The 21,136-nt window shown below is 29.3% G+C and overlaps 2 protein-coding genes across 5 annotated transcripts in view; one reads left to right on the forward strand and one right to left on the reverse strand.

The window, feature by feature from the left end:
* LOC107449541 (Vacuolar protein sorting-associated protein YL-1) overlaps window positions 1-15,286 on the reverse strand; it is a 22,054-nt gene extending 6,768 nt beyond the window's left edge. The window contains exons 1-6 of one of the 4 annotated variants that reach the window (XM_071179342.1): window positions 15,221-15,286; window positions 12,769-12,982; window positions 11,479-11,637; window positions 9,336-9,417; window positions 5,641-5,826; window positions 4,320-4,443 (exon numbers count right to left, since the gene is read on the reverse strand). In XM_071179342.1, the coding sequence (XP_071035443.1) occupies window positions 4,320-4,443; window positions 5,641-5,826; window positions 9,336-9,417; window positions 11,479-11,637; window positions 12,769-12,879 (662 nt within the window). In that variant the 5' untranslated portion in view covers window positions 12,880-12,982; window positions 15,221-15,286. Of the gene's footprint in view, window positions 1-4,319; window positions 4,444-5,640; window positions 5,827-9,335; window positions 9,418-11,478; window positions 11,638-12,768; window positions 12,983-13,696; window positions 13,794-14,166; window positions 14,361-15,220 lie in introns of those variants that run through there. The other 3 variants (XM_071179341.1, XM_071179340.1, XM_043052142.2) reach the window with 3 other exon arrangements.
* LOC107449540 (tectonic) lies at window positions 15,189-21,079 on the forward strand. Its single transcript, XM_016065093.4, has 2 exons — window positions 15,189-16,216; window positions 19,705-21,079. Exons 1-2 carry the CDS (start codon window positions 15,523-15,525, stop codon window positions 20,799-20,801), a joined length of 1,791 nt encoding a protein of 596 aa, XP_015920579.2. The 5' UTR covers window positions 15,189-15,522; the 3' UTR covers window positions 20,802-21,079.
* Window positions 21,080-21,136: the final 57 nt, after the last annotated feature.

Genomic DNA, 21,136 nt, shown 5'->3' on the forward strand with positions numbered 1-21,136 from the left:
AATTTTTGGAGAATTTTATAAAGTTAAAAATACAAAAACATTTTGTCAAAATAGAAAAAAAAATTACCACCAAAGTATCGGAACAAACTTGAGCCATAAATGGATTCAGCCCAAGGACAGAATTTAAAAACAGAAGCTAATATCCTAATCCCCTTTTCCATCTCCACCAGAATCTTTCCTAAATTGCACAGCCCCATAGCGGTCAAAGGTTTCTGCATTCGTTTAGCAAACCGTGGGAGAATATTATGTGGTATTCTAGTTTGACAGAGCTGTAATGGAGCAAATTTTGATGCAGACAAAGTATTGTTAAGTTAATGATTTTTCAACTGTTTAGCGATACATTTCCGTCTAAAAAAGTGGGTATAATCGATGAAATAATTTAAATTAAGAAAATTAGTAAATAAATTAAATTAGTGAAATTAAAAAAATTATCAAAGAAAAAATTTCCAGCTTTTCTTTAAAATTCCCTGATCTTTCCAGGTTTTTATCCAAATTTCCCTGATATTTCCAGGTTTTTTCCAGTATAAAAAAATTCCCTGATAATTCCAGGTTTTCCAGGTGGGTGGCCACCCTGAAATTACTTTAATACATAAAATATTATAAATACATAAAATATTATATTAAATACATAAAATATTCAATTGTATCACTTTTAAAAAAACTAATAGAGAAAGAATCTTTTTTTAAATTCATGATTTCTTTTCATTAATACATTAAGTTCAGAATGAAAATGTAAGATAATAGCGATTGCGCAGTGATCGACAAGGAACAGTAGGTCTGCTGAAAATAATTGAGAACGTTAAATCCAGACAGAAAAAAAAAAGTGACGAAATAATGCGCAACGATATCTAAGTAGCAAATGTCTCACTTGAAACGTTATACCCGGTCGAAATAAAACGCACAGCGATCGCAAAATAAGTCCCGCTGAAAAATAATCTTCAAGAAACGTAAACTCCCAAGGGAAAAAATGGCGAATAAAGAAACTATGCATCGCGCTCTATATTTCAACGCTGATCCTTGCTCTTCGTTATTCAACATCACAAACATTATCTTCGTAGCTAAAAATGTAATCAACATCTTCACAGCTAGACGAAATCAAAATAGTTTTCGTCAGCACAGCGACAGCGTTAGCATAGGCAAGAATCCTCGCACGTTAAACTGTGAGCGTCGTCTTAAATCATATTCCTAATGCATAAAATGAAAGTAATTATATTGAACTGCCGATATGTGCGGTAAGTGGATAATCTGCGATACATCGATTTAAAAACGCCTATGAGTAGTGCTCGTTAAAATTGCCGCATCATAACGAAAACAAAAGTTCTTGGTTTTTTTTTTTAAAAGGGAAAGCCAAACAAAAAATAGCTCTCAATTTTTATCAGAAAAATTGATATGGTAAAAGTGTTCTCCTTAAGTGTTTCCCATAGCCAGATTTTTAGGAAAAATGATGAAAAAGAAGGCTCTTTAAAATATGCTATCAAAATTTTAAAAAACACAATTAATCAAAAAGGCAAGAGAGCAATATAAAATTTTCCTAAATTCTTAAAACAAAACTTGCAACGCAGAAAATCAATTTTCTATTTTACCGGTTATCTAATTATCTGTATAACTTTAAAAGAAAAAGTAGAGATAAAATATATCAGAAAGGCTGTTAAAATGCAGCGCTATATATATATATATAAAAAAACACAGCAAAAGTGAAAAAAGAAAACAAACATTTCACTCTTTTTAAAACAAAAAGTGTCGATGATAAATTACCTAAGCTGATAAAGTACTGATACGAAGCTAATAAAGTACCTAAGTACTGTCTAAAAATAAGTCAAGAACTCTACCCACCTGCACTATCACGCTCCCCTCTCCCCACACTAAATTGTTTTCTTTCAGAATGATCCAGAAAGAAAGAAAATTTTAATGAAAAAAAAATTTTTAATAAAAAACAATGTTTTCTTTCACTTGCTTGTATCCCCTACTCTCACACGCATTCAAAATGTTCTACCCTCGATACAGGGTCTCATTCTAGGCTAAAGACATACTTTTTAATTGTGGATATTTTCCTAAGATAAACAATTTTTTCCAACCAACTAGTGATACTAGAAATTAAGGACTTTTAAGGACCGTGAATCAAAATTAAGTACTTTTAAGGGCCCTTAATTTTCAAAATAAAAACTAAGCAGTTTTTAAGGACTTTTAAGGACCGTCAGAGCCCTGTTTTAGTATTGAATTTTGCTATCAGTTCAGAAATGCTAGTCTAAATTATATCTATCGACATAACATGAATATTAACTCTTCTTTTAGTCGTAATATTATCAGGGTTTTAACTCAAATCTGGAAAAAAAAGTTCCCTGTGTTTTCTCTGTATATGTTATGCTATATATTATACTCTTTAAATAATCAATAATTTGCACTTTGAGAGGTCAACATTTTGCAAAAGAAGAAAATAAGAAACAAAAATTCCCTGTATTTTCCCAGATCATAAGGGAAAAAATTCAAAATTTCTTGTTATTTTAGATGATTTTCAAATTTCGCATATTTTCCAGGTTTTTCCTATTCTCCCTGTGCAATTACAACCCTGTTTATGTTGCTCATTTAATTTATTTGACCAACATTGCCATTTTATTTTTTCCTTCATAAAAACCTTTATGTATTCATAATATTTATAAGCAATATATATTTCGTCCGCTGCTTGTTGGAACACATACATAAAATGGACGAAGTCTTGTAAATGCACTGTATGAACCCTTTACAGAAACATTTTTCTTTACTATTATTTTATAAAGATTTTTTTTTTTAAATTGTCAGAAAAATATCTATTTTGTCTTTTCATCATGTTAAGTGTAATAGTCTCTTTTTCTTTTTAACCTGCTGCCCAGCTAAAATTTTGACAATTTTACGCAATCGTAAAATACAACAGAGCTTAGTTATCAGTAAGAAAATCTTGTTACTTTCGTGTTTATGTTTTGGACAACTGTATTTTCAGTTTACCTTTATTTAATTTCCTCAAAATACTATTTTTTTTTAATTAGGACCTTAAAACATTGCAATTTCTGTAATTGAAATTCTCTGTTAGTAAGTTATGACACAAAGAAAAATCATTTAAAATTTCTTAAAATATCTAAAAAAAATTTCAGACAGACAGCAAATGGCACCTAAATACAAAAATGACCCATACATGAAATTAAAAAAAGAAAGCAGAAAATAAATTAAGAAGAAACAAATTCAGAAAGAGAACAAAAAAGTAGGAACTCTAAGATCGTTGCATTTTATTAAAGCCACAACCAAAGCACTGGATACGTAGCCAGAGTTTTCAACAAAAAATAAGCACCTTTTAAGTACTTTTCAAGCACTCAAAAAATATTTTTAATAACTTTCCAAAAAAAAAATAATCATAATTACGACTTGTGAAGTAATGAAAATTATATTTTTTCTATTGTTTAAAGTTATTAATTGATAAACACAAAATCAATAAAATTCAAAAACATTTTCAAAAACTAAACATAATCACAATAAAATAACTAGTTTCTGATAAATAATGCAGAAGCATTTTTTACAAACCCAGAATTAAAAAAAAGTACCTTCAGGGGCTTTTAAAAAATGCAAATTAAAAATAAGCACTTTTTAAAAAAGCATGCACTCTGAAGGCAGGGCTAAAGAGAATAGAAGGGCTAGTTCACTCCACTCTTAGAGCTGAAGCTACGATTTCCCTCCTCATGACGTCACTGTGTCCACAGATCTCGGTATCATCCAAGTGGTTNTTTAAAAGTTTATTGTAGTAAATTGTGTTCATTGCTTAACTTCATGATTCAAGGAATAAAGAAAAGCAAAAATAAAAACATAATTAAATGTAAAATCAAAGTTTAATAAAAAAAATTGCACCAAATTAAAATTTTAAACAAGATGGTTATCATGTGAAACACAAGAATCCGTGCCCAGATTGGAAAAAATTATTAAAATAAAGTATTTACAATTTTTTATTATTTTTTAAAAAAAAATATGGTTTATACAGTGGGTGTAAGGAGGATAAAAAAAAGTAAGATCATTTTAAAGTTCATTTCCCAACATATAACTTATAAGCTTGTAGTAAACAATCACTTTTTTTCATATCTATATATCTAAGGGTATTTTGCATTGATATTTTTATACTGTACTCTTTACAAAAATTGATATTCGATTTAGCGAAGGATTATGTAGGCCCCAGCCAATTTGATAAATCGAGGCCCAACTACATATAGTTTTCCAGAATTTTGTCGCTTGAACAAACAATGTATTTAATAAAAAGTATTTTGTTCTTAAATAATAATAATACAAAAAACATTTATATTTACCCATTTTCAGATTCTACTTCAATAACAGGCATTGTTACAGAATGATACCGAATAAAAGGACCAGTGTTTGTTTGTTTGGTTAATTTTGTTTTCTTCTTTTCCAATTCCAGTCTTTGGAACATTTCTGTAACGAAATGTTGCAAACTTTTACATAGAGCAATTAAAATTTAATTAATTAATCATAATTGTTGAACTAGCATAAATCCTAGAAATATTAATGGATAAATATAAAGCATTTAAAATTACTGATAATCAAATTGAGTCTTTAATTAACCTAGATGAACTAAAAAAAGAATCCAAAGCAATTGAAAAATATTCTAAAAATGTTATTTTGTGGATATCCCAGTTAATAAGAAAATTCGACAACTTCAAAGGGAATTGTTATTAACTGTAAACTCAAATCAAGAAATCTTAAGTAACATGTCAAAACTGTCAATCAATAACGAAACTAATTGTAAGAAATAAATCAAATGATTTGGTAAAGGTTAAATTACCTAAATTTATTATTCCCAAATTCTAATTCAATTAAAAAAACAAAAATTTGGAAAAAGTTGATAAATTTGTTTATTCGAAAGCTCATTTGAGCGCAAGTGCTTCATCAACAAACAAAGGTTTTAGTGTTGGTCCGACAATGAGAAGGGAATTGTTGATTTATTGAAAGATCGTTTCACCTGTAAAGATAATTGATACTCATATGGACAATTTAATGCAAATCCAACCTTTAAAATGCTCTACTTATGTTGAAAGTATTCTTGTTTGTAAATTATATTCATTCTTTTTAGGAAGTGCTGTATTAGGATGTACATTTTGGAGTTCAAATACATGGCATAAACATTCTTGATTTTTTTTTTGAGAAAGCAGGTTTTCATATCCACCATATGCTGGGAACAAACATTTGAAAGAAAAACGATAGAAAATTAATGCGTTTGTCGAAATTAAGTTCATTTAAAAGTTACAAGTAAATGTTTGCTACAGTTTTGTATACTTGCAATAAAATGACCTCACACTTTAACCCCATTTTCATTTGGACCACAGAAATGGAACAGTAACAGAACTGGGAATATTAACCACAGAAAATTACTGAAATGATTTAACAAGTTGTACCAATATGCATGTTTTAAAAGATTTTTTATCTGAAAAAAAAAAAAAAACTAATCTGGCATGACTTTATAAAGTAAAAAAATATATAAATAAAAATCTATATTAAATTGTAAATTTGAATGTACAACAATTATTATCTTACAAAAGACACAAAAATGCAACTAATAGCTGCTCAACATTTAAAAAAGTATAATTCACTTCGTTGAAAAAATTATCTCACCAAGAGATTTAAGATTTTTCAATTCTGTGATTGAAGCTTCTTCCAGTAACTGCTCTTGAGTCATAGCATGGCTTTGTGCCTGTTTCTTTTTTTGATGATCTTGAGTTTTCGATGAACCCACTGCTTCTTGTCTCTGACGAACTTCTAAAGATTTCTTTGTTGTAGACTCACGCATACGTTTCTTTTCTGAATAGGAGAAAAATATAAACATATTATACTGAAAGAATACATCATACGTAAAGAGAAGAATTTTATTCTCCCAACTATTCAAGGTATTTTCAAGTCAATTTACATACAGGTAGTGAAACAAATTTTTCTTCTCGCAAAAACGAAATTTATTTTTAATAAAAATAAATTGTATTTAATACAAATCAAAAATAATCATAACATTATATTGGATTACTTTTAGATTACATAAAATTTGAAAAAAAATTCAAATTCAAAGTAAATTGAACATGTCACAGCAAGATTTAAGCTAACATACCAAATCTAACGATTTAAATAATCTGATTTTCTAAAAATAACTAAATTAAAGAAAATAGAATTCAAACATTAATACAGAATTAACACCTTTAAAAAAATTATACTAATAAAAATGGAGGAAAACTATAATACTTGCATAATGAGAATTTTTAATAAATGATTAATATATAATTTCTTTATTATTAAATTTATTATGTAAATGAAAATTGTAATAGTGAGAAATTATTCATAAACATAATCATTAATTACATTTTGTTTGCATTGAAGATCCTAAGTTAAGTCTAAAATTGGTGTAATATCAATCATAGAAAAGTATAAATGTTCTTATAGCTAAAATTGTTGCCTTAAGTTAATAAACTGTTTTCTCTTCCTTTGTCAAGTTATTGAAAAGTTTGCAATTTTATAATTGGCAAGACAAGAATATCTAATGAGTTAAAATAGTTTAAAATTAGTAACAGCAATCACTATTTAGAGTTTGGTACAAATTCAAATCACAGAATATATATATAATGTTCAGTGATTCAAATTAGTTGATTTTCTATAATTAAATTTTTATTTCTTAAATTTCAGCTATTTTTATTTCACAGTGATGCTATGTTATATTAAGTTACAAACTTTTTGTAGAACAAGTTTCTTATGCAATTATTATTAAGAAATTAAGATTTTCCATTTAAAGAATTCCATAAGTTCGCAGAGAAAAAATAAGGAAACGTAATAAAAAAGGAAATGCATTTTCTTTATAGTCTTTTTAAAAATTACTACAGTTAAAAATATTTTTACCATTTAGCAATATTTATATTATAACTATAAAAAAGATATAATGAATAAGTTTATTTATTCAAAGGAATTCTAAAATTAAATATCTCCCCCCCCCCCACTCGCTACCAGATAAGTGAACTGAAATTAAAATCAGAGCTGAATAGAGTGAAATCATTTGATTCGTAAATCATGTGTTTCAAATCAGATATCCTGACCTGATTCCTTGATTTGAATCAATGATCTGAATTCTTTGATTTAAATCAATGATCCAAATCCCTTGATTTAAATCAATGATCTGAATCATTGACTTAAATCTGTGATCTGAATTGGTTGATTTGAACTCTCGATCATAATCATTAGACTTGAATTAATGACCTGATTTAATTCACTCTATTCCAACAAGTCATCTGAATTACTTGCTTTGAGTCACTGTTTCATAATAAATTCAGCCTATTAACATAACTTAACACAGCAGCCCCCTACCATTAATAAATTTTTTATTTACTATTCTAATTATAAAAATCAAAAATTCATTTAAGTATTTGGTAATATTTTTTTCGATATTTTTTTTATTTCCAATGAGCTGCACAATCGGTCTTGCCGATGAGCAGACCTAGTGCGTTCTCTAGAGGTGGTATCCACTCTTTCAGCACATAAATATTGTAATATCAGTCTCAAAAACTTTTCTCTTTTTGCCACTTTTTATATGTTTTTTTTTTCATGTTGACTACTAAAGTTTCCTCTTAGTTGTTTTTTTTCCTTCAAAAAAAATTATCCCATTGTTGCTAGCAGAAGGGGAATTTCATAATAAAAATATCTTTTGCTCCATGTTTTTTTCTACATAATGTTAAACATATTTTATATTTATATTCTAAATAAAACATTCAAAATTTTTATGCGTTTTTTCTATAGTGCGGAATAATAATAAGCTAGTGAAATACATCAAGTAATTTAAAAAAAAAAATTATTTAACTATTTTTTATCTATGAAAAAAAAGGTTTAAAATAAGAAAAAATTTTGTCAGTCACCATGGAATTGTCCTGTTTTCTATATTACCTTAACACTTATTTATGATAAAGAAATATTGTAAACAAAATGGGAAAAGTACCACATACACAAAGCCATATTGCATTTGTAATTAGCAGGGTTGGCAGGTTTAAAATTCAGTTTATTATTGAATTGCTAATTCAATACAAACATTAGATCTACTTAAATACATAAAATTACAAAACTAGGAAATTTATTACGTAAAGAAATACTAAATAAATAAATTAAAAACAGACCACCCTTAATAACTTTTCATATAATGATCGGATCTTCACATTCCAGAACTCATTCTTAATGATTTGAGGAGGTGACCTTAAATAGGCTAATTAATCAATGCTGACGATATTTTAAAATACGATATTGGTCACAAAAACACACTTTCTCTGAATAAACATACCTATTTTTTGACAGATTTAGATTTCCGACTCCCAAAATGCAAGGGTTTGAATAGTGTCATCAGGAGAGCAGTCTTACGTTTGGACCCTTATTGTTAACTTTACTTTTTGCGTATTTTGCCATTTCTCGATACATTTTTAAGCAAATTGAGAAATTTAAACGCAATTATAAATTTCTTAATTCAAAAGATAATTTCATGCAAAAATAACTTTTAACAAATATTTATAATTTTTAATTGTTCTGTTTAATATTAGTCGAACACGTTTTGAATTCCAAGGTATAAAATGTTTACATCATGCTAAAAAATATAATTTTGCATGACAAAATATAACATTTGCGCGAAATCGGTTGAATAGTTCCGGAGAAATCAAATTTTTAAATAACTTCATGTTGAACAAATTATGAAAAGAATAAGCATTTATAAAATATTGCATTAGTATTTCCTCCTATTACATTAGTATTTCCTTATAAAATATCACATTTTTCAAATCAAAATAATAAAAAAATTTCATGAAGAATTATATTTTCGAAATAAACACTTTCAATGTTTATAGTAATTGTTTTAAGTTTCCATTTCAACAAAAACCATAATTCAGCTTATTTTATTCATTTTCAGCTTATGTATATGTACCAAAAACAAATTCTTAATTAGAATAGATATAGCACAAGAATTTCAAATTAAATTGGACACAAAACCTAATTTAAGATTATTAATGATAAAATTAGTAAAAATCTTCATTTCTCTAATTGAATATTTTAAAATAGTCTTTTGAAGGTTATAAGTCGAACACGTTTGCATTGAAACTCCTTCAACTTCTCACTTAGAGCTTTTAATAAATTTTTATAAATTTTCAATGTGTTTTGTGAAAGAATTGTTTTAGTTATTACAAATTTGAATTTAGTGAAAGGCATTAAAACAACTTTCAGATTGGCGCTAGTAAGCACACATGCATAGATTGAAATAAGTGGCGCAAATGAAATGAGAAGGATGTTTACAAAGAATACATTACCGATATTTGCAACAGATATAAAAGATGCTTTTTTCAGAGGTGATTTTTTAACTTCTTTTTTTATTTTTGGTTTTGTAGGCTCCTAAAATGAAAGAACTATGATAAGGAAAATGGAATTCTTATTAGAAATACACAGACATAAAAAAAAATCCCAACACCAAGGAATTGTGCTAGATAAACTAAATTTGGTTAGCTTGTTTATACAGTAGGGAACCGATTATCCGGAACGATCGGGACCATCGCTATTCCAGAAAACTGATTTTTCCGATTTTCTGAATCGCTACAAAATGCTGTTTTTTTTTCAATTGTTAAACCAAACTAAAAAAAAAAAAATATTTGAAAATAATCTTAAAAAGAAGAAAAAACGATGAAGTAATACACCAATGATTATTTCCAAAATGATGGTAAGGCAAGCATCTTTCAAAAAAGAAAGAAAAATCCTAAAATCTTAAGAGGAAAAAAAAAAAAAAGTTTTTAAATGGCGGGAAAATGTATCGAATTTCGTTCAGGCTTTTTGGTTTTCCGATTTCCGGATAACGGGTCCTGTACTGTACAACTAAAACATGTCTATTCAAATTCCGCGCTTGTCACATAAGTTTGGCGTTAGTAGCACCACTATAAACATGCAAATCAGGGTTGCTTTAAACACATGTTCTACAGTTTGCTAGCGTTATTTTTCGTTAAATTTTGACAAAGTGAGTTGCTTGTTAGTCAACAATGCCTTTAAGATGATGAAAAAGCCATTATCAAAAGCTAGACTTTGAACGTTGTCGTGTAATAGGGCTGCGAGAAGGTAAATTTTATGTCCGTGATATTACAGAAAGACTGGATTGAAATGTATCCACCGTGCATGATTGTTGGCAGCAGTGGTCAAGGGAAGGAACTGCTTGGTGCACGGCACAGCGCCTGCACCAGAAATTTGAGATGCAATGGGCAATGCAATGATACAACAAACTGTTACAAATGTTCTACTTTAAGTACAGCTCCAAGCGCGATGCCCTGTAGCTTGCATTCAACTCACTGGAGGACAAAATATTTAATAGGGAGAAACATTGTGTTTTCTGATTAAGGTCGGCTCTGCTCTGGTTCCAGTCATAGCCGTATAGTAGAAGCCAAGGCAAGTGCCTGTTATCGACCTGTCTCCGGCCTAGACATACTCTACCTACACTTGGAGTTATGTTCTGGCCAGCAATTTCTTATGACAGCAGGAGCAGTCTCGTGGTTATTCCATACACCTTGACTGCAAATTTGTATGCAAACCTGATGATTCAACCAGTTTTGTTCTTCGAGAGCAACATCCAAGGAGGTATTTTAAAACAGGATAACGCTCACCCTCATACTGCTGTTGTAATCCAACATGCTCTAAAGGATCTTGGCACACTGCCTTGGTCTGATAGATCACCATATCTGTCACCAATCAAGCACGTTCGGGACATCATTGAACGATAACTTCAGCGTCACCCACAACCAACAATAGCTCTCCCCATATTGACCTCCGAAGTGCAACACACATGGAACTGTATCCCACAAAATTACATACTGCATCTCTATGACACAATGCGTGCCTGTTTGCATACTTGCATTCAAAATTCTGGTGGTTACACCAGTTATTAATGAGCCAGTATATCCCATTTGAAAATTTTTTTTCTCTTAACTGCATTAACCTGTGATCTTGCACTTTAATCAATTAAATATGTTAAGCAGACAAGCCGCACTGCCAAAATTTTCTACTCTACAATGGTGTTTCCCAAACTTATGACTTTTGTGTACCCTTTTCAAAATTTTTCGTAACACTTTGTACCACTAATAAAAAAATGAATGCATTTTTTACTCGAAAAAAATTGCACAAAAGTTAAAAATCACAACTGGCTGTTGACACCACTAATTATTAACTGTTAACTCTGCAAAAAATAGCCAATAGAAAAATATGTAATAGTAAATTTTCATAGCTAGCTTTGTTTTTAAATAAATTTTTTTGAAACTTTCGTTTGTTTCAAGATATCTTGCATATAACCCTGCTAAACTGTTCCTGTACCCCAGGGGGTACACGTGCCACACTTTGGGAAACACTGCTCTACACTAATCTTTTCCTGGTGTTTTTTTTTTTATCAAACAATGTGTATGTAATGAATGAAGGATATACCTTATAGGCTTTAGTCACAACTCGACGTTTCCGTTTTGTGGTATTTTGATCATCATCCTCATCAGACACTGGTTCATCATTTTCATCAATTGATATATCAGAATCAGTATCCTCACTCTCTGATTCTTCATCACCAGAGAATTCATGATCATCCTCTTCCTAGAAATATTAATTACATGAACTTTGAGTGTTAAAAATAAATAGATTGCAGATGAAATAAAATCGATTATTCGTAATAGTTTTCTTATTAATTTTGAAAATTTTTTATGTATATCTTTATATATAATGCATGGCCAAGCACCTAATTCATTTCAAGACTCAATCTTATTTCAGCTATCTAAGCAGTTATAGTAGGAATGTTGTGTTCTGGGTTGTTCGGAAAATAATTTAGTTTTCTTTTGCAATCAGGGACTTAATTGTATTTTTTTTACAACCAAATTCATTTTAAGCCACATAATCGTTTAATGATTTGACAGCTAATGCAGTTTGCTCAGCAAAGTTTGCTTGTGAAAAAATTCTATGAATGGATAATTTATGGATGGAGCCCTTCCAAATATGAAAAGTGAAAAGCTGCATAATCAAGGAAAAAAATTCCTCACTTTTTTCCCTGTACAAAATATATTAAGAGGAAACAAACAATTTCTGTACTCTTGTCTGAGTTATATAGGGATAACTATACTAGCTTTAATTGCTGGGAAAACTTAAAGAAATAAAAAACAGCTTAACCTACTTAAAACAAATATTGCTATAGATGGCATTAGTGGTCCTAGTTTTTCACAGATTACGACTTCAGTCGAGGGCGAAGAGTAAGATATGGGCTTGTGTGCAATACCGTGTTTTGGGATATACCATATTGTAAAAGATTTGTCAAACTTATGTATTGAAAATCCTATTGTTGTGTTTTATATTAAACTATACTAGTAATATTATATTTAGCTTCAAAGTTTTGTTTAATTTGCTCGAACGAAATAAGATGTGTGTGTAATCCATTACTTATTTATGTGTATGTAAAAATTACAAATACAGTAGTTATTGCATTTAAAATTTAATTTTTGTAATAAGAAACTATTTTCTAGCTTTTATAATAATATAAAGAACAAAATTAAACAGTCAAATTTTTTTTCCATTTTTCTGAAATATGTCATGAGGTTAATTATGATCTTGAATTCGTATTCATTGTATTATATGTGCCAATGATACTGAAGATAAAAAACCACTGCTGTACATTAAAAGAGATATTTTTCATACAAAAAAGAAAAATTGTTGCAGAGAGTTTAAAGATACTCTTACTTCTTGAAATCCTCCATAAGCGCTGCTGTAGAAATCATCAGCATCTTCATTTTCCAACAACAAGGCCATGCGATTCCCAGCATTTGCTCTCTTTTCTCTGGTAGATGCCATAGTGTGATAAGCAATGTCAAGACTCTTTTAAAAAAGATTGATAAAACAGATATTTAGATACTTTCTTAGTATATAAGTAGTCAACACACAGAACAACCGAGTGCTGTGAAGGCTACAATACAATCCTTTTATAATAGAGACGTTTCTGTTTATTGTGCTAAAAATTTGCATCTCCTTTCAAACCTGTTGATATCTTAGATTTGTATTGTTTTTCTGCGCATTTTAAAACTAAAATTATAATAATATTAAAAAAAATAGTCTGAAGATATTATTAGTGTGAATTCTTCAAAAAGAAGGAAAAAAACTGTACTTGTTAATGCCTGGTTGACCTTACCACGGAATTGCCCGGTCAGCAAGTGGATAAGCTAAAAGTATTTAATATGCATTATTTATGTTATCATTTCGTTTTAAGTGAGTTTTCTCTTACTTAATAGCTCTAGTTATCAGAGTTCTTACTTATTTATTTTTGTAATTTTATAACTATTTGTAATTATAATTTTTAAAAAACTGTCTTACATTACTCACTATCCATTTTTTAGCTCCAGAGATTTACTCTCATCTTCATTGTCACTGATTATTTTCAAGTACAACTAATATTTTTTTTTTTTACAGTTTCCTCTAAAATTAGCTTTCAGTTCCAATAAATCATTAATGTTTGTACATGAATTCCAGTTAAGCTTCCAGTCTTTCTTTAATTAAAATCCATCTGTTCAAGTAATTGATTATTTTCACTCAATTTAACTTCATTTTATTCTGTAGAAAATTTATTTCATTTCTGATTATTTGCTTTAATTTTGACTCATGAATGTTTACTTACAAAAATGTATACTTATTCTTTATCCATTTAAATCAATTTCCATCTGCATGGCTACTGAAAGTTTATAAGTGAAAGTGATCATTTTTCATTAGTTCATGTCATATTTTTAAAATTACTTATTAGTATCAATGATTTACATATTTTCACTTTGAATTCCGGTTAGCAAATATGCACATCCTCATCATTATACATCATATTTGTTCAAATAACTGATTATTTTGCGTACAATTTAATTTCAATCCAATCTGTCTAAAATGTAACTTAAATTTTTCATACTATATTGTAATAAATTATATTAATTTAAATTAATTTCTTTAAAACTTTTTTTTTAAATTTAAAAATGCTACTTTAAAAGTTCATTTTCTGACAGTTTTCAGTTTAAAATCTATCTATATAAAAAAAAAGCTTTTAAGTTGTTATTCAATTAATCTTTTTTTTTCTAGTGTGCTTTTTATTAAGAAAATACATACACAGAGATTGTCTTTTAGAATGCCTTTAGTTATTTTTTAAAAACTTCAAATTCTTCTATTTTTTATATAATGCGTAAGAATTACTTGTTGAAATATATACATAAAATAGTAATAAAGTAACTTGAAAATTGCCGAGGATCAAATTTGTTGTGACATAATATTATACATTTTGATTAATTTTAACAGTAGTNAATATTGGCCCAAACTTTTTAAATTCATTACTTTGTCATGAACTCATACTCCCCTCAAATATGACGGAAAATTTACCTACACTCAATAAATAAGTGCCTCAAATTTTACATTATTGCTTAGTCTAATTAAGGAAACATGCTTTATATTAGTCACACCAATTGTATCACGAGTATGCTTGGGTCACATTTTGTTATGATTATGAAATATTTCTTTTGTATTTTTTATTAAATAATCATGTGAAGACTCTTGAGTCAATGAAAAACGAGTGAACAAAAGAGATCTTATTATGAGCAGTAAATATATTTTATTCAATACATGAAATGCTGCCTTTTCTTTACATTGAATGATCGTTAAATACTAAGGATTGTATAAATATATTTGCACTTACAAACTATAAATAATTTATTCGGATTTCTGTTCGCAATTTTTGCATTTTAACGTCTTAATCACCAGTCATTACATTGTACATTTAACATCAAATAAAGAAAATAGGAAAGAAACTGAACATAGATTCTTGCAAAGCTTTTTATTTATTCAGCGTTCATTAATTAATTAAAAAAGATGATCATTCAACAATTAAGGAAATACATATTTCTAATGAAAAGGCAGAAAATCAATACTTCGAATAAAATATAATTACATACCCTTTTAATAATATTTTATTATTTCTTGATAAGCTTTGATTTGAAATGAGCTTTGATTCTGGAAATGAGCGCGCCATTTTCTGTTCTGTAGACGTCTGTAAGAAGGACAGGGAGGAGGCGTTACTCATTATGTAGTATACTGCGCATGCTTGAAAACATGCCTTGAGGGATCATCCTGTTTCCTGAGGATTCACAGGCATCCTCACTCTATACACTACCAAAATCATTATTTTCAATTCAAATCTATTTTGATATCCAATCCTTTGGCAAGATCATTCCAAATCAAGCCCGATATATTTGGCCGAATTGCAGCTTGTAGCTTTCAAATAAAATAAAAATCAATTGCTTCACATGTAATCAAACAATCAATAGCGCTCTATCAGTTGCCATGGTGACGGTGTTCACTTAAGTGTAAATACAACGCATAAATGGCATTTCTAGATCATTGCCTTATTAGTATACAAACTTACTAAATTCTTCTATTTTAATTCAGTAAATATAGCCTTCGTAAAATGTGAGCATGGTTTATTTTCTTGCTACCCGTATTTGTTTAAACGTATTATGCATTTTTTACCACTTTCTTTTAAGTGCAACTTTAGAAAACTATACATCAAACTTTGATTATGAAACTTCTTTTGAAAATGAATCATATGCAGAACTCGATAAAAATCACTCTCTCTGGAAAAATATTTCTGCTACGAATATAACTGGGGTGAATGTTACTGACGCTTCCAGCGACGGAGAACTTGATGATTTACCATTCTGGCACTGGTATGATCTATCTTATACTCCGTCAGATGAAAACATCTGTATTTGTGATTTATATTATGATGTTTGTGATATTAACTGCTGTTGTGACTCAGATTGCAGTGAAGATGATATGAAAGTTTTTTCTAGTTGTAATTCTCAAGTGACGGTTGATGAAAATTATTGCTATTTCACGGATATAATTTTACGAAACAATGCTGTTTATCAGATTCAGCAAAATCCTAACAACGGTTTGCTTTGCATAGCTCATAACAACTTGAAACAGTATTTGCGCTTTAAAGATTTACCTACTCTGAAATCTCACAGAGATCTTGATGTGCTCCTCAAATATCAGTCAAAAACGATTTATTCTTGGGAGGACACTCAAGTGAGGGAAACAAAAGAACAAGACATGAAATCTGGAAGACCTGTACCCATTATTATTTCTCAAATAGAAAGTGTTTGGGGTAAGTAATTTGGATCTTAAACCAGGGTTTTTGACCCATTCCCAAACCCTGGTTTATTATTATTTTTTAAAAATGAACCACTAAAAAAAACCTAGGCTGTAGTAGTTTTTTTTTAAACATAATCAAAATCTGACCTTTCTCATATAAATTGTTATTCCTTATTTGACTTATAAATAATTATACATAATACACTAGCATACATAACTCTACTTTCAAAACTTCAAAAATATTTAGAAAAATATGTATGTAACTTTAAATTGATATAATAATCTTTCTTGTTTCAACATTAAGGAAAATAATATTTTTAAACAATAATTTTAAAAATTTTTTGTTTTGAACTAAACAGGGGAATAGATTTGTTTTCCTCTTATCTCCTTAATAAATAAATTTTCAAATAGAAATGAAATAAGCATTTATTAGTATTATCACAAAATATTAAAATTATTTCAAAAATAATATTTTATCTTTATGAAAGACTTAAATGGATGGATTAAAAAAATTTTTTTTTAGTAATTATATTTTAAGGCAACTAGATAATGGTTTAAATTTAAAAATTCATTAAATTTCAAACCATGTTAAAATAGTGAACAGTATGAAGTAATAGTGAACTTTTATTGCATTATAAATTTTATTTACTATAAGTTGACACAATGATTATTTTTGTTTTGATTTAAAAAACGATGTCATATAACCAGTTTTTTGGCTTTTTCAATCCCTCGTTTGTACCTCAGTTTTAACTAAACCAGACTACAAGTAGAAAACACTCTTTTAACTGATGTAGAACTTCCTGAGCAGTTTCCTAATTTCCTCAAAAAATGACAGAAGCTGGATTCTCAGTAGAACAAAGGCATTTTTTTTTAATATTTATATTTGCAAAGTTATTTTTTTCCCAAATTTTAAAAACAGTTTTTTTTAACAATTTATTTGTATTAAAAAAACTTGTTATGAGTTATATATTTTAAAGGATAGCTCTCTTTTCAAAAGTGTAATAAGAAGTTAAAATGTTTTTAAAAATCACATTTTATATGTGTACTAAAAATAAAAAATAAATGTTAATTTCTATCACTAAGTGGATTTTTAAATAGTAATAGAGTCCCGCAATGGACTGATTGTAAAGACACGGATCCCAGTAGAACACTGAAGTCAAGCATTCATGGCTGCGGTCAGGAAGCAGGTGAGTGACCACTTTGATCAGCTTATATAGGGTCTGAGGTATCAGTCCTCGTTAAGCTGTTCTACCATAAAGTGCTCGGCTTCGCTCGCAGGTTGTCTGGCTGCCAAAGCAGGGGAACCATTCCCTCTGCAGAGGATCAAAATTGCCTCAGGGATGTTTCCCAGACCGTTGCTAATAGCCCATTCTGCAGCTCTTGTTTAAAGTAAATACAGTTATCTACCTACCTAAAGACTACTTTTTTACATAGTGGGATCTTGCCATTTAAACCCCATAATCTGTATTATCCACTCTTAGACAAAATTCTCGTATTCAGGTGTGAGATGTTTACCTATGCATTTTGAATTCATCATACTTTACACTACAATAATGCAAGACACTTTCGGTTTTTGACATTTTCTTAAGATATACTTAGAGGATATTTTACATTTTTAGAGGTATTTAGTCCATCCGATTTTTCATACTTAGCTTTCAATGGTTTGAGGGACTGACATTAAATTACGAAATAAAGCAAGTATTTTTGAATGCCTTATGCCAGAAATTCAAGAAATAAACTTTATCTTTTACTTTGATTGCTATTCAAATAAGTGCATAAAATTTCACAAACCTAGTTTAAATATTATGGAAATATATATATTTAAAGAACAAAGTTTTTTGGCTTTCTTTTTTACTATAACTTTAAAAAGATTTTAAGAAACTTTAAATTTTTTTGCAGCAATTTAAAATTATTGTTCTAAAATTTGAAAAAAAAAAATCATTGAAAACTGTGCAAGATATGAATAATAAAGTATTGGTATTTTTTAATGCATCTAAAATTAATATTTTCGAAATATCTCAGTAGAAGTAAGGATGTGCATCTTTTTATTAGTCACTCAAACGTTTGTTTAGTCGTTTGGAATGATTTAAAAATAGTTTCGGCTTTTTTTTCATACACCCCTCATTTTTTTAAAAAAAGCTCAGGCCGACCCTACCTGCAACTGATTTTCTCGTATTCCTAATTTAAATTTTATCAACTTTTAACTAATTTTAATTGGTACTAATTGCTCTGCATAAGAGGTATTATGGTAAGTCAAACTTGTGTTAGAACAGACTCCATGGTGTCAGGCTTGCTTAAAAATATATATTGTCACGTATAAATGATAACAAATAGATAAAAAAAAAAGGCAGGAGAAAATTATTTCACTTAACGTATTGTGATATTATAATCATGTGTGAATGAAATTTTAAATATTGTCTCAAAATAGAGTGCCTCATTAGTTTTGTTAGTAATTTTAACTTAAAACAAGATTTACTCTCTCAGAAATTACTGTTGATTATCACATTATTATGATACCATTATAATAGAAGATACATAATAAAAATAATATATAAATTTTCAAATCGGTTGTGAAATGAGCATAATTTTTTTAAAATTAGCACATGAGTACTGTGTGTATGTCAGATTTGCATTACAATTTTAAACATATTTTTTTTCCGATGTTTCCAGTATTTTTTCGTCATTTGTTTAAAAGATGTTAATTTAGTCTTCTGAAAATTAACAAGCTATTCAAAACTTTTACTCACATTTAACAGTGATGTTATTTAAATAAAAATTTTATATCTAAATTTGTATTTGCTGGAATAAGGGGACTTTATTAAATTTGGTGTGAGTGTGTGTGGGGGGGGGGTAATGTCCCCATCAGCCTTCCTTAGTAGGGTTGCGCACCCCTGATTATAAAAATGTTTTTGTAACCAGTAGATGCTCCAAGATTTCTAATCAAAATTTGTACAAAAATTCATTTTCACATAAATTAATCTTATTTTATATTTATACTCGTAATGCGGTGAAAACTAAAAAAAAAATTTTTTTTTTTCCTTTTAAAATACATAGATTTTTTGTCGATGGATCGTTGTTGTTCATTTACGTCACACTAGAGCTGCACAATGGGCTATTGGCGATGGTTTGGGAAACATCCCTGCGGATGATCCTGAGACATGCCATCACAATTTTGATCCTCTACAGAGGGAATGGTACCCCCATTTCAGTAACCCGAAGACCTGCAAGGGAAGTGGAGCACTTTATGGTAGAACAGTTATACGAGGACCAATACCGCACACCCTCGGTCCCTATGCAGACTGATCCAATTGGTCACCCACCCGCACACTGACCGCAGCCAGTAATGCCAATGGATTCAGCAATTTATTGGAGTCAAAATCTTCATTAACCGATGCAATTAAACAATGGGCACTGTATATTTAAACTTAATTTCCTCATTTTACTGCTTTGCTTAGTTATAAATTGCTTCTTTTTTGGTTTTTATATATTTATCTTTTACAGATTTACCTCATTCATGTTTTGGTGAGGCATGTACCTGCAGAAGAAAAGTACTATATTTGGAAGACTACAATTCCTCTTGTACTGTTACAATAAATAATCTACGAAACGAATGTGAAAAAAATGAAGCTTTATCCGTACACAACTACATAAATTTTTGTTTAGGCGCTCAGCGGAGAGGACTTTCAAATAATCTGTTTCCTCATTCAAAAACCATTATTTCTGATGAATTATTTTCCGATGTCAACAAGTTTTGCTTCACTAAAATAACAGAAAAACCCACCTATGAATCAAATACTTGCTTCAACGTTGTTAGTCAGATTCATTTCACTGTACTTCACAACGGAATTTTAGGAATTAAAGAAATCATACCAACTTTCAGTCTTCTCAATTTATCGTCAGTTAACTCAACTGTGACTCAACGTTTCAGCGTTGAATTTAAGTGGCACAATTCTACAGAAACAATTACTAAGAGAAGTGGCAATCCTGGATACCAAGTAGGTTTGCCAATTGTTACCGGCACAAACAGTTCTGAAGCTACCAAAATAATAATTCAACCAGGGGGTCTCTCAATTTTTGGTAAAGACGGTTTGAGCCAGTGCCATGGGCGCAAAAGCGTAAAATTTGGAAAGAACTTCAAATCAAGTTGCTACTTAAAGATAAATAGTAATATTAATGACTGTAAAACTGCCCAGGAAAAAATTTATGATGTTCTTTTAGGTTCCAGTAGGGATAGTAATTTGTTTGTTGGCATGTTTGGAAATGCTAATGAGAGTAACAGAGAAGAGTGGATTGAAGCCTATCATGATGAAGAAGTTTCAAATGTGGACGGTGTTTGTCATTTAACTACTGGACTAAAAATAAATGTGGTATATGCGGCAGTTGGTACAGTTCAAAATCCACAGTTTAAAATATTAGGTTTAGGCTATCATTACATAAATTTTGCTGATTTAACTAATGGGGAACAACTCATTATTTTGTCAGCATCAGTGTCATTTTTTGATGTTACTGAACCAGTCATACCACACTATCCAAAAGCGCCATCACTAAAAGTAAATTTGCCATCTGATTTCTTTTATCCCTTCTTACAAGGATCTTGAAAATGGATTTCTCAATAATTTGGATAGAGTGTTACACATTTCTTCTGTTAAAGTAACCTGCCGCACATACAAACTGTTCAATTGTTTTTTTTTTTAAATATCTTTTTCTTTTTAGAAAAAGACAACTAAGTCGAATAAGTTACCAAAGAAGATGCATTCTGTACATAATTTCATAGCTTAATCCACAGTAATAGTAATTAATGAAAGAAGCGTTTAATAATGAAAATGTACTCGTAAATGTAAAAAATTGATTATGAGATTAAACGTCATTTATGTAATTTTTGTTGCTCATTTGAAACGACAATAGTTTAGTAAAATGGGAAAGATAGCAGGTT

Source organism: Parasteatoda tepidariorum, chromosome 4, assembly GCF_043381705.1.
Source record: "Parasteatoda tepidariorum isolate YZ-2023 chromosome 4, CAS_Ptep_4.0, whole genome shotgun sequence".
Classification (NCBI taxonomy): Eukaryota; Metazoa; Arthropoda; class Arachnida; order Araneae; family Theridiidae; genus Parasteatoda; species Parasteatoda tepidariorum.

What these genes read in the sequence shown, in the direction of transcription:
- LOC107449540 (XM_016065093.4), top strand. Translation starts at nt 15,523, where the DNA reads ATGGTTTATTTTCTTGCTACCCGTATTTGTTTAAACGTATTATGCATT. An exon ending in TCAAATAGAAAGTGTTTGGG is followed by an intron (nt 16,217 to 19,704) that starts GTAAGTAATTTG and finishes TATCTTTTACAG; the next exon opens with ATTTACCTCATTCATGTTTT.